This window comes from Neofelis nebulosa, chromosome 5 (genome assembly GCF_028018385.1).
Source record: "Neofelis nebulosa isolate mNeoNeb1 chromosome 5, mNeoNeb1.pri, whole genome shotgun sequence".
NCBI classification, from domain to species: Eukaryota; Metazoa; Chordata; class Mammalia; order Carnivora; family Felidae; genus Neofelis; species Neofelis nebulosa.
In genome coordinates, this window is record NC_080786.1 from 141,168,370 (window position 1) to 141,181,920 (window position 13,551).

General features: G+C 36.2%; 1 protein-coding gene across 1 annotated transcript in view; it reads left to right on the forward strand.

Moving 5' to 3' along the window:
• LOC131513206 (homeobox protein unc-4 homolog) overlaps positions 1-13,156 on the forward strand; it is a 99,612-nt gene extending 86,456 nt beyond the window's left edge. The window contains exons 3-4 of the mRNA XM_058732545.1: positions 8,454-8,491; positions 12,428-13,156. Of these exons, the coding sequence (XP_058588528.1) occupies positions 8,454-8,491; positions 12,428-12,507 (118 nt within the window). The 3' untranslated portion in view covers positions 12,508-13,156. The remainder of the gene's footprint in view (positions 1-8,453; positions 8,492-12,427) is intronic.
• The last annotated feature ends 395 nt before the right edge of the window (positions 13,157-13,551 follow it).

Genomic DNA, 13,551 nt, shown 5'->3' on the forward strand with positions numbered 1-13,551 from the left:
TGAATATATATTGAAGCTTTATGGTGCCAGGACACCCAGTTGATCTGATAAAATTACAAGTGAATTTGAGAGCAGAGGAGGACGGAGTAATAAATCAGTTATATGTTAACTTGTAGAGGAAAGAAAATACTTGCCTACTCTCCAAGTCTCCCCACCTTTTCAACTGGTTGAATTTACCTTGTGCACACAAAGTGTAATTGTGTTAGCCCTTGGTTATTGATGAATCCTCTTAAAAGGAGTAAGTTATTTGGTTGCTTGAATTGATTGATTTCTTTAAATTGACAGTAAAATCCTTGAAACACACCAGACCTATGTAAACACAGTCTGAATCACACTCAAAATTTAACCAATGTTTGGATACCCATTCTCTCAAGGCATCTTGTGAATGTAATGAAATAATGATTCAATTCTCTAATTATTAAAAAGAAAATGGCTTGCTGGCCAATTGGGCAAAAAGCATCCTTCACCCTGCATATGTCATTGAATGGATCTGTTACTTGAATGAAGTAACAGATCTCTCTGGTCAATACTATCCAAATGGTTGTTAGGCAGGCACAGCTGTTGTTCTTGAAATGTGAGTTTGTCTGCAGTGGATGCTATTGTTGCTTCTCCAACATTAGTACCCTCTCTGTCTGGTGGGTGGAGGCCAGGGATGGTGCTGTACCTATCACGATACTTAGGGCATTCCCCCCCTCCCCACCATATGAAAAATGATTTGGTCCAAACTACCAATAGTGCCACCGTCTATGACTAACTAGCATCTGTGTGGCACTATCATGGTTTTGATAAAGAAAGGAAAATGGAGATGTCCTTGGACCAAAGACTGGATCCATTCCACCAGCATGTGACACATCCTGATGAAGACTCCAGAGCTTTCTGAGAGGGCTTCGAAGGGAAGATCCTCCTGCCAACAAAGAGGGTTGTGGTGCCAGATAACTAATTTTGGGTGCAAATGAGTATTGAGTGCCCAGCTTCTTTAGACATAAGCTTTATGAGCATTTAATCTTTAGTACAATAGCCATGGTCCTTCTGGAGGCTTTCAAATTTCAAAGTTTTATTTCTTCTTGAATTCAGTTGCCATTTGTTGACTGCCCATAATATGGGTGCCTTAGCTGCAAGGGTGACGAGAATGAGACAGACTCAGTTGATGTCCTCCTGGAATTGAATTCTAGTGGGAGATGATGTCTGTGAATGAATAAATATTCAAGTAGTTAATCACTCACTGTTGTTTTAATGGGTCTATAAGAAAAGCAGCCAGTATTAGGAAAGTGTATAAGGGAGATCCTGATGGAATTGTGGCCTTCAGGTTTTCTGTGTTGAAGGGATACCTTTGCTTAGGTTGGAAAGGAAGCTTGGGCTTCCTGACGGCATGGCAGGTAGATGTCAAGACCTGAAACCCCAAGAGATCAAGGCTGAAATGGATGGCATTTGTGACTTAGCCTTGAAAGTCACATGAACTCACTTCTGCCATACTCTTGGATAAGACAGTCACAAGGTTGGATCCAACAGGCTTCAAAGAAAGGGTGACATGGGCACTACAACTTGATGGGAGTGATGTAAAGATCACATTTTAAGAAAAGTAGGATGAGCACTATTGCTGCAGCCATATTTATTAAGTGAAACAAGAATAAATCAGTACACATTTCTGTTTAAATTCCTTATCTTTTTGAACTATTTAGGTAATTGATATGATCTCCAGCTTCCAAAGTGTATTCTAATTGGCCTAGCCTGTAGTGCGATCCCATCTCCCTGGTCACAATAATTAATTCAGGATTGTCACATGACGTAGGTCGTGCCATTTATTCAGAAATTGGGAGAGGAAACATCATCTCGCCTGGATGGTGTGATGTCTTGATATGAGGCCTAGAACTGCTCCAAATATTTTGCTCTTATGAGGAAAGCCAGTCTCAAGATAAAGCTGATGCATCAGGATGGGCAGAGCTCAATGGATTACAGAGAAATAGTCTGGAGTCCTTAACAAATCATATCAGAAAGTTTTAATGTCCTCTAGACTGCATAAGCCAGTGCATTACTTTTTAAGTGAGTTTGTGTTGGATCCTCTATTACTTGCAAATGAAATCATCCAAAGAGATCCAAAGACTCAATAGTACCAAGGCCAAGGACTCTTACTGGTATTCAGTCTGCTATCCCCTGCCCCTGCCCTTCTCCTCCCCTGACATTCATATGAGACTTCTTTTCTCTTCTAAAGCTGTCTCTAAGTTTTAGTTTGAGATATGGAGAGGATTATGGAAGGATAAGACAAGTTCTTCATATTTTCCTATTTTAGCTTTGGAAAGCCTTCAAATATTTGGATGCAGCCAAGTTTATTTTAACTCTTTATTTAAAAAAAAAAATTTTTTTTTTAACGTTTATTCATTTTTGAGACAGGGAGAGACAGCATGAACGGGGGAGGGTCAGAGAGAGACGGAGACACAGATTCTGAAACAGGCTCCAGGCTCTGAGCTGTCAGCACAGAGCCTGACGCGGGGCTCGAACTCACAGACCACGACACGAGATCATGACCTGAGCCGAAGTCAGATGCCTAACCGACTGAGCCACCCAGGCGCCCCTTAACTCTTTATTTTGAAACCATTGCAGACTTATCAGAAGTTGCAAAAGTAGATTCTATAATCTGCTTATAATTAAGGGATTCTATAATCCCTTGAACCCATCACCGAGCTTCCTATACTGTAGTAGTATAATATCAAAACAAGAAAATTGACGTAATTAAATAGGATAGTAAGCATTTTTTTAATTGGCCCTTGATTTTATCATCTGTAAAGTGACAGTATAATATGTTCCTTCCAAGTTGAAACAAGAAAATGAATACAAAGCGATTAGCTCAATGTACTTAATACCTGGAATTGTTATCAACAACACTTATATACACATACAAGTGTATGTATATGCATGTATGTACATACATATATATTGCATGTATATATATGTATATGTATACTGATACACACATGCACACACAAATATATTCATTTTATAAGGCTCAAGGTATCATTTAAATATGTAAACAAATACACCGCTAACAGTTGTTGCTTTGTTTTTTCACATATTGCTATGCACATCTGTTAACTTGTGGTTAAATCTTTGGAGAAAGTACAATTTGTGATTATATTTTTCTGGTGAGAAAAAACTTGATCCATTTTTTGTAAAAGTTGTAGGAGATGTTTCTATCAGAGTAACAGTCTTAATATATCGCACTCAAAAATTCAATCTCCAGCAAGTAGCCGGTACATTACTCAAATACTGGTCATGAAGTCTATACCCTCATAGGCAAATCTATGAGTACCTTCTAGGTTTTTTTTTTTTTTTAAGGTTTTTTTATTTATTTTTGAGACAGAGAGAGACAGAGCATGAACGGGGAAGGGGCAGAGAGAGAGGGAGATACAGAATCGGAAGCAGGCTCCAGGCTCTGAGCCATCAGCCCAGAGCCTGACGCGGGGCTCGAACTCACGGACCGCGAGATCGTGACCTGAGCTGAAGTCGGACGCTTAACCGACTGAGCCACCCAGGCGCCCCAGTACCTTCTAGATTAAAATAAGAACTGAAGTTCGTCGGACGTATGTTGTCTTCTACCAATTTCCAGGCTCAATGAGTCATTTTATAGAGAGACTCTCAACAGACTAAAGGAGTTCTTATTTTTTTAATTTTATATGCCTCTAGTGCAGTGCTTTTCCAAGAGCAGTCACTGGAACACCCGCATTCATATCATGTGGTGATTTTGAAGGACCTAATCTAGATCACCTAAATGACTTCTGAGGGGGAAGATAAGAAATCTTTTTTGACACACATCTTATCAGATTCCCATGGTCATAAAAGTTGAAGAATGCTGTCCTGGTGCCATATATCTGCTTTCTTTAAAATATAAGGACAAAGAGTTCTAAAGTATCTCAAGAATGAATGAGCTGCAAGTTCTAATAGCAGGAAAAACAAAGGGGCAAAAGAGATAGTTTATGATAAAATTGGAAAAGAAATGTATAGGAATCTAAAAGATATAAAAATAATTATTCAAAGAAACATCTCAAGATAAGATCATCTTAAAATGAGTTCACCCAACATTGCTTTTTCTAAGAATTAACTTCTAAAAAATTTAAAATTTAAAATTAACATAAAGTTGACTATTTTAGGTGTACAGTTCTATACATGTTAACACATGAACGAATTTGTATGATCACACCATAATCAGGATGAGACAATTTCACCACTCTAAAAGAACTTCCTCTTGGTTTCCCTTTGAACAAAGTCACACCCTTCCCTCCCTGCCCTCCTCCCAATCCTTGGCAAATACTGTCCTGTTTTCTGTCACTGTAGTTTTGTTTCTTAAAGAATGTCATGTAAATAGAATCGTACAGTATGTAAACTTGAGACTGACTTCTTTCACTAGGCATAGTGCCTTTGAGATTCATCCAAGTTGTTTGATATAGCTCAATCCTTTTTACTGCTGGGTGGTACTGCATTTATGAATGTATCACAGTTTGTTTTTCATTACCTATTGAAGGGCATTTGGATTGTTTGATTACCAATAGAACTGCTATAAATATTCATGCAAGGATTTTTGTATGAACGTACATTTTTATTTCTCTGGGGGTAAATTCTCAAGAATGGGATTGCTGGATCATAATGATGATATGGTAAGTATATGTAACTTTATTAGAAACTGCCAAGCTATTTTTTAGAGCGGCTTTACTATTTTGCATTATCACCAACAATGTGTAAGAATTACAGATGTTCTATGTCCTTGTTAGCACTTAGTATTGTCAGTATTGTTTATTTTAGCCATTCTAGTAGGTATGGGGTGATATCTTCTAGTGGTTTCAATTTGCATCTCCCTAGTGGCTAATAAGCATTGTTGAGCATCTTTTCATGTACTTACTAGCCATCTGTATCTCCTCTTTGGTGAAATGTTTTGGCTATTTTTTTTTAACATTTTGTCTATTTTTTAACTGGATTGTTTCCTTACTGGTGAGTTTAGAGGGTTTTTTATATATTCTAAATTCAAATCCTTGCCAGATATGTGACTTGCAAATAACTTCTTCTGGTCTATAGCTTATGTTTTCATTCTCTGAACAGTGTCTTTAAAAAAATTTTTTTTAACACTTATCTATTTTTGAGAGACAGAGAGAGAGGCAGAGCATGAGTAGGGGAGGGGGAGAGAGAGAGAAAGAGAGAGAGAGACAGAAAGAATCCAAAGCAGTCTCCAGGCTCTGAGCTGTTTGTTAGCACAGAGCCCAACGTGGGGCTTGAACCCACGAACTGTGAGACCATGACCTGAGCCGAAGTTGGATGCTCAACCAACTGAGCCACCCAGGCACCCCGTCTTAACAGTGTCTTTTAAGAGGGAAACATTTTAACTTTGGTGAAGTCTGATTTATAATTTCTTTTGTAGGGATCATGCTTTTGGTGTAATATCTAAGAATTTTTTCCTTATTGAAGAAATGAAGATTTTCCCCTATTATTTGAAAAGGTTCAGTTTTATATTTATATGCACACCCATGATAAATTTTGAGTTAATATTTGAATGAGGTTATATTTTGTTTTTTGTTGTGTTTTGTTTTGTTTCGCTTATGTACGTTCAATTGTCCTAACCATTTGTGGAAAATACTATATTTTCCCTGTTTAATTACCTTTGCCCTTTTGTAAAAACCTGTTAGCTCAAGGGAATGAGAAAGCAAGCCCTAGCCTAGAAGAAAATGTTTGCAAAATATATATCTGATAAAAGACTGGTATACAAACTATACAAAGAACTCTTAAAACTAGCATTTAAACAATGAATAGTCTAATTTCAAAAAAAATAGTTAAAAGAGGGGCACCTGGGTGACTCAGTTGGTTGGGCGTCTGACTTTGGCTCAGATCATGATCTCACAGTTTGTGGGTTCGAGCCCCATGTCGGGCTCTGTGCTGAGAGCTCACAGCCTAGGGCCTGCTTCCGATTCAGTGTCTCCCTCTCTCTCTCTGCCCCTCCCTGCTCATGCTCTATCTCTCTCTCTCTCTCAAAAATAAATAAGCTTAAAAGAATCGTTATAAGACCTAAACAAGGAAAAATCAAGAAAACTAAAAGGCAACTAACGGAATGGGAGAAGATATTTGCAAATCACAGATCGGATAAGGAGTTAGTACCCCAAATCTATAAAGAGCTTATCAAACTCAGCACCCCAAAAATAAATACTGCATGAAGTGAAGAAATGGGCAGAAGACATGAACAGACACTTTTCCAAAGAAGACATCCAGATGGCTAACAGACACATGAAAAGATGCTCAATATCACTCATCATCAGGGAAATACAAATCAAAACCATAACGAGGTACCACCTCACACCAGTCAGAGTGGCTAAAATGAACAATTCAGAAGACAACATGTTGGAGAGGATGTGGAGAAATGGGAACACTTTTGCACTGTCGGTGGGAATGCAAACTGGTGCAGCTCTTCTGGAGAACAGTATGGAGGTTTATCAAAAAATTGAAAATAGAACTATGTTACATCCCAGCAATTGCAATACCAGGTATTTATCCAAAGGATACAAAAATGCTGATTTGAAGGGGCTCAATGCCCCAATGTTTATAGCAGCACTATCAACAATAGCCAAACTATGGGAAGAGCTTAAATGTTCATCAGCTGACAAATGGATAAAGCAGATGTAGTATTTATATACCATGGAATATTACTTGGCAATCAAAAAAAATGAAATCTTGACATTTGCAACAACATGGATGGAACTAGAGTGTATTATGCTAGGTGAAATAAGTCAGAGAAAGACAAGTATCATATGATTTCACTCATATTTGAAATTTAAGAAACACAACAGATGATCATTGGGGAAGGGAAGGAAAAATAAGATAAAAACAGAGAGCGAGGCAAACCATAAGAGACTCTTAAATACAGAGAACAAACTGAAGGTTGCTGGGGGGGAGGATGGGCGAAATGGGTGATGGGCATTAAGGAGGGCACTTGTTGGGATGAGCACTGGGTGTTGTAAGCAATCACTCACTGGGTTCTGCTCATGAAACCGATACTACACTGTATGTTAACTAACTTGAATTTAACAACCGCAAAAAAGGACTTGAACAGATACCTTACCCAAAAAGATGTACAGATGGCAAATAAGCATATGAAAAGATGCTTAATATCATGTGTCATTAGTGAATTGCAAATTGAAACCGCAATGTGGTATCAGTAAACACCAAAATCCTAAACACTGAGAGCAGCACTGGTATAGAAACTGAGCAACAAGAACTCTCATTCATGGCTGGTGAGAATGTGAAACGGTCCAGACACTTTGGAAGGAATTTGGCAGTTTCTTATTAAAACTACACATACTCTTACCATACAATCTAACAGCTACGTTCCTTGATATTTACCCGCAGGACTTGAAAACTTATGTCCATATAAATACATGTATACAGATGTTTATAGCAGCTTTATTTATAGTTGGTGAAACATGGGAGCAATCAGTATGTCCAGTAAGTGAATGGAAACATAAACTGTGGTACATCTAAAAAATGGACAGTTACTCAGTGCTGAAAAGAAATGACCTATCAAGCCATAAAAAGACATGGATGGACCTTAAATGCATATTACTAAATGAAAGTAGCCAATCTGAAAAGGCTGCCTACTGTATGAGTCCAATTATATGCCATTCTTCAAAAAAGCAAAACTGTGGAGACAGTAAAAATATCAGTGGTTGCCAGGGGTTATGAGGAGGAAGGGATAGATAGGTAGAACACAGAGGATTTGGTGCGGGGGGAAGGAAATAATCAAAGACAATCAATTGGCCATATATGTGGAGGTCTATTTCTTTCTTTTTTAAAAAAAAATTTTTTTAACAGTTATTCATTTTTGAGAGACAGAGCATGAGTGGGGGAGGGGGAGAGAGAGAGGGAGACACAGAATCCAAAGCAGGCTCCAGGCTCTGAGCTGTCAGCGCAGAGCATGATGTGGGGCTCAAACTCACGAACTGCGAGATCGTGACCTGAGCCGAAGTTGGACACTCAACCGACTGAGCCACCCAGGCGCCCCTGTGGAGGTCTATTTCTAAACTCCATTCTGTTTCATTGAACTGTGTGTATGTTTATCTCTCCACCGACACTGTAGTATATTTTTATTGTTGGCCTAACAATTGTGATTCTTCCAATTTGTTATTCTTTTTCAAAATACTTTGGCTTTGCTCATCTATGTGAATTTTGGAATCAGCTAGTCCATATCTACAAAACAAAAATCCTGCTGGAGATTTGATTTGCAACTGTGTTTTATCTGTAGATTCACTGGGGCAGAGTTAGTATTTTTGCTGTATTGGGTCTTGCAATCAATGAACATAGATTTTTTATTTTTTTGCAGTTATTATGTGTATATTAAGAAATCATTTTTTATTGCTTATCAATTTTTATTAGTAGATGGGAATATATTATTGAATTTTGTACATTGACTTTTCTTTTTTTCGTAGATTCCTTGAGATTATCTGCATGGAAAATCATGTTTTCTGTGAGTAGAGACAATTTTATTTTTTTCCTTATGATCTATTTGACTGCCCACTCCCCACACCCCTTATTGTTCTGATTAGGACTTCCAGTATAATATTAAATAGGAGTGACGAGAGTGGACAGCCTAGTTTTGTTCCTGTTCTTGGGATAAAAGCATTCAGTCTTTCACCATTAAGTATTATATGGGTGTAGGTTATCCATCAATGCCCTTTATCATATTGTGGATATTTCATTCTATTCCTAGTTTCCTGAGGGTTTTTTTTTTTTATCATGAGTTAATATTGAATTTTGTCAAATATTCTTTTGCATCAGCTAATATGATCGTGGTTTTTTTGTTTTATTTTGTTTTTTGTTTTTGTTTTGTTTTGTTTTTCCTTTAGGCTGTGTTAACAGTTAACATGATAGATTGCATTCATTGATTTTTAAATGTTGAACCAGCCTTGCTTTCCTGGGGCAAACTCCAATTGGTCAGGGTGTATTAGTTTTATATATTCCTGGATTTGTTTTGCTTTTTTTTTGGTGGGGATCTTTTTGTGTCTACTTCATGAAAGATACTGGTCCGTCGTTTTCTTTTCCTACCCACTTTGGTTTTGATATTAGGGTAATACTGCCCTCATAAAATGAGTCAGGAGGTATATCCCCTTCTTTCCTCTTTTCTGGAAGAGACTGTGTTAAACTGGTGTTATTTCTTCTTGAAACGTTTGATAGAATTCACTAGTGAAGTCATCTGTACTTGTATATTTCATTCTCAGAAGGGTTTTGACCAGAAATTAAATTGAAGAGGTATAGGACTATTCAGGGGTCTGTTTCATTTTGCATACATTTTTGAGGAATTGTTTTATTTCACCTAAGTTGTCTCATTTATGTGCACTGAGTTGTTTGCAGTATAATCTTAGGATTCCTTTAATGTCAGTAAGGTCTGTAATGACATATTCTCCTTCATTCCTTATATTGGTAATTTCTGTCTTTCTTTTTTTCTTTGTGAGACTTACTTGAGGTTTATCAATTTTATTGATCTAAGAAATGAGCTTTTGACTTTATCATTTTTTCCTTCTTTTATTTCCTGTTTCATTAGTTTCTGCCTTCATTTTTATTATTTCTTTCCTATACTTGCTTTGGTTTTGTTTGCTTTCCTTTTTGTAATTTAAGGTGGGAGCTTATATTATTGGGTTATGACTTTCCTTTTTTTTCTAATACAAGTGGTCCTTTCTTTGCCTGGTAGTGCTGCACTATAAAAATGACCGTGTAAGGTCAAACTGTTCAAAGTAACCTTAATAGGGGCGCCTGGGTGGCGCAGTCGGTTAAGCGTCCGACTTCAGCCAGGTCACGATCTCGCGGTCCGTGAGTTCGAGCCCCGCGTCAGGCTCTGGGCTGATGGCTCGGAGCCTGGAGCCTGTTTCCGATTCTGTGTCTCCCTCTCTCTCTGCCCCTCCCCCGTTCATGCTCTGTCTCTCTCTGTCCCAAAAATAAATTTAAAAATGTTGAAAAAAAAAAAAAACAAAAAAAACAAAGTAACCTTAATAATCAATAGGAACATTTTTGATTTTTCCATGACTGTTAACATTTTTTTTTGTAAATACTTTAGAATATGTCTTGCTGTGGATTATAAATGTTTGGCAAATGAAAAAAAAAGTGAAATTAATACTTACTTAATAGGCCACAATTTAAGACATTATGAATTTTGAGAATTGAAGTCTTTTGTTTATAAAAATGCAATAGAAGTACTGTGAGCTTCTCATTGTATAATTTACAGTGAGAACAAGCATCTTATCTGTGCTTTGGCAGTTTGTCTTATTGCTTTCTAAGTTTCGATTGGTTTCCAACAGTTTATCCTTTGTACCTCAAATATTGTAAAATATTTCCAATTGTTCCTTTAATGTGAAGTTTTGTCATTGTCACTTCTTCTGAGGCATCTTTCTCCTGTTTTCACTACCACTGTCCTCATTTCTGTTAACACACTCACCTTTAGTGAATTCATGTGGCTGCATATTTAGAGCCTTTTGAATGGCAGCATGGTCAACATTTCCATGGCCAGCTATTTCCTCTGTAATCCCATTTATGTTGGATTCAAATTTTACTTTACTTTTTGTTACACATTCATCTTTGTTGGCCAGTTTTCTCTTTTGATTGTACATTTAAAAAAATGCCAGATGGGTTTATCACTGGGAGACAAGGAGACAACACAATTATGCTTTCTGCTGTATGTGCATGAACTGAATAACTGATGTACAGTGACCAATCATTGACAAACTTTGGAAGAAGTAGTTGATTGGTCACCTATCATGATGTGCATCCGTTATTTATGTAGCGATTTATGGAGTTTTCACGTCACGCAATTACTCATAGTAAATATATTGTAGTAATTAAAGTTTGAACAGTGTTATTGGGGGCTGATATTATTTATTTAAACTATGGTAAGGGAAATTTTTGTATATTGGGACTTTTTAAAGCTAGGGTTATCTACATAAGCATTTATTTCTATAAATTACCTTCTAAGCACAGCCTTAGATGTGTTCTACAAATCCTGATGACATGTGTTATCCACTCTGTGCCTGTAAAGCTGCCCAGTCCGGTATCTGGGCACACTGTCATTGGTTTTTTAAGAGTGTGTTGGTTTAGTTTGCACATGCTTATAAATTTCCAGCTTTCTACCTGTTGTTGATTTCCAGTTTCAATTATATTTATATAGTTTACGTAGTGGTTGTCTAGGGATTGCAATATATATATTTGACTTTTCAAAGTCTACTTAGAACCAATTATTTTCTACTTCAAATGGAATTTAGACAACTTATCACCATATCTTAACATGATTGACTTAACAAACAAAGCAAAACTGGAGTATTGGTTAACTATGTAATCCAGATCGATCCTATAATTCTTCTTATGCCTTAGGAAGACATTATCCAGCATATGAATGACTGATAAGTTATGAAGGAATGATAACATATTTTAGCCTAAAGTTCAGTAATTACAGTGTAGCTATTTTAGAAACAAATTATGTTTTAAAATAATTTGATTGGTGTGTGGATAGTAGAGATTTATTAATATTGAACATATTTAAATTTTATTTGCTGGGATTTTTTTCCCCTCTAAATAAGTAATTAAATGAATGAATTAGCTAACATTGAACATAGAAAATAAGTAACACATCAAAGCTTGCCTACAGAAAACATCATTTGTGATAATAATTATAAGTCGTATCTGGAAAAAGAAAATAAACCAATTGTGGCTTTTTCACATCATTAATGAAAATTTTGTTTACTTTTAAATTTCTAACAGTATTTCAGAGTAGGAACTAAAGGGGTTACTTTTATTACAATATTCATATTTATAGACTATTGTTTTCATATTTCAAAATCTACTTCTTTACAACCATAAGGAATAAAATCCTCATTTTACATATGAGAAAACTGAGAAATAGAGACATTAAGTAAATTTCCCAAGTTCATACATATTGAATGGAAGAGTTGGGATTTAAACTTGAGTATTTTGACTTCCAAATCCACACTATGAACTGACTTATTATCTAGTCTCCAGAGGAGAGGGCAGTAGCATTGTATAGTATTATGATCTTGAGAAACTTTAGAATAGAAAACAAATTTATTTTTTTAATTTTTAAATTTTTAAAGAGATTTTATTTTTAAGTAATCTCTACACACAATATGGGCTCGAACTCACGACCCCCTGAGATCAAGAGTTGCATGCTCTTACCAACTGAGCCATCCAGCCGCCCCTAGAATATAAAACAATTATTACAAAGAAGGGTGGTGTGTGTGTGTGTGTGTGTGTGTGTGTGAGTATGTGTATGTATATGCACATCTGTGTAATTTTTGCCCAAAGTAACTCACTAAATAGGTTACAGATATTGTATAGTTTCTATAATGGGAAAAAGATCCTGTCAGACATTGATGTATTATGCTTTGCTATTTATTTTCAGATTTCATTTTGATGTCTTTACACATTGATGTATGTACAGATAATATGAAACAACCATCAGGTGCTGAATTCTGCTTCTGAGAAAGGCCACAAGGTTATAGTCTTAAATGAGCAGGATCCAATTTGGTAACATTCTGCATATCATTATGACCTCTCTCTAAAGTAGATTTTTCTTATGCTATTTTCCGTGTTTTTGAGAGTTTAAGAACTACTACACACTAACAATAAAAATTGTTACTTTATTCTTTCATGCCTTATTTCTTTACCACTCTTCCCGAATGTTGTTTCCTATAAAAACTGGTCCAAAAGAAGGTTAAGCTAATCAAATGATTGACTATTGCAATTTTTTTTAGTTTTTAAAATTTTTATTTATTTATTTTTAAAATTTTTATTTAAAAATTTTTAAATTTAAATTCTAGTTAGTTAACACACGGTGTAATAGGTTTCAGGTATAAAATCTAGTAATTCAACACTTATATATAACACCCAGTGCTCATCACAACAAGTGCCCTCCTTAATCCCCATCACCTATTTTATCCATCCCCCTACTCACCTCCCTTCTGGTAACCATCAGTTTGTTCTCTGTAGTTAAGAGTCTGTTTCTTGGTTTGTGTCTTTCTCTCTCTTTTGTCTCTTTGCTCCTTTGTTTTGTTTCTTAAATTCCACATACGAGTGAAATCATATGGTATTTGTCTTTCTCTGACTGACTTACTTTGCTTAGCATAACACTCTCCAGCCCCATCCACATCATTGCAAATGGCAAGATTTCATTCTTTTTTATGGCTGAGCAATGTTCTGAAAATCAAAACCAGTCCTGCTGGTATCCCATTAGAGAAAATTTACTTTTCTTATTCTGCAGTGGAAAAATGGAAATATATTAGCTACTCCATTCTTCAAATAATTTGAAAATCTTATTCTTTCAATACAGGATGTGGGATGTATAAATGAGGAATCAAAATGTTGAACAGGTAAATCTTTTGGAGAAAACACTCCCACAGATGTGAGTTTTCTTTCTTCCATCCTTCACAGAATCTCTGTCCCTTTCTTGATATTGACAAAAAAATATATAGCTACTTCCTCTGCAGCATGTAGAATGATTTGAAGTTTTGTTTTCGTCTTAAATAG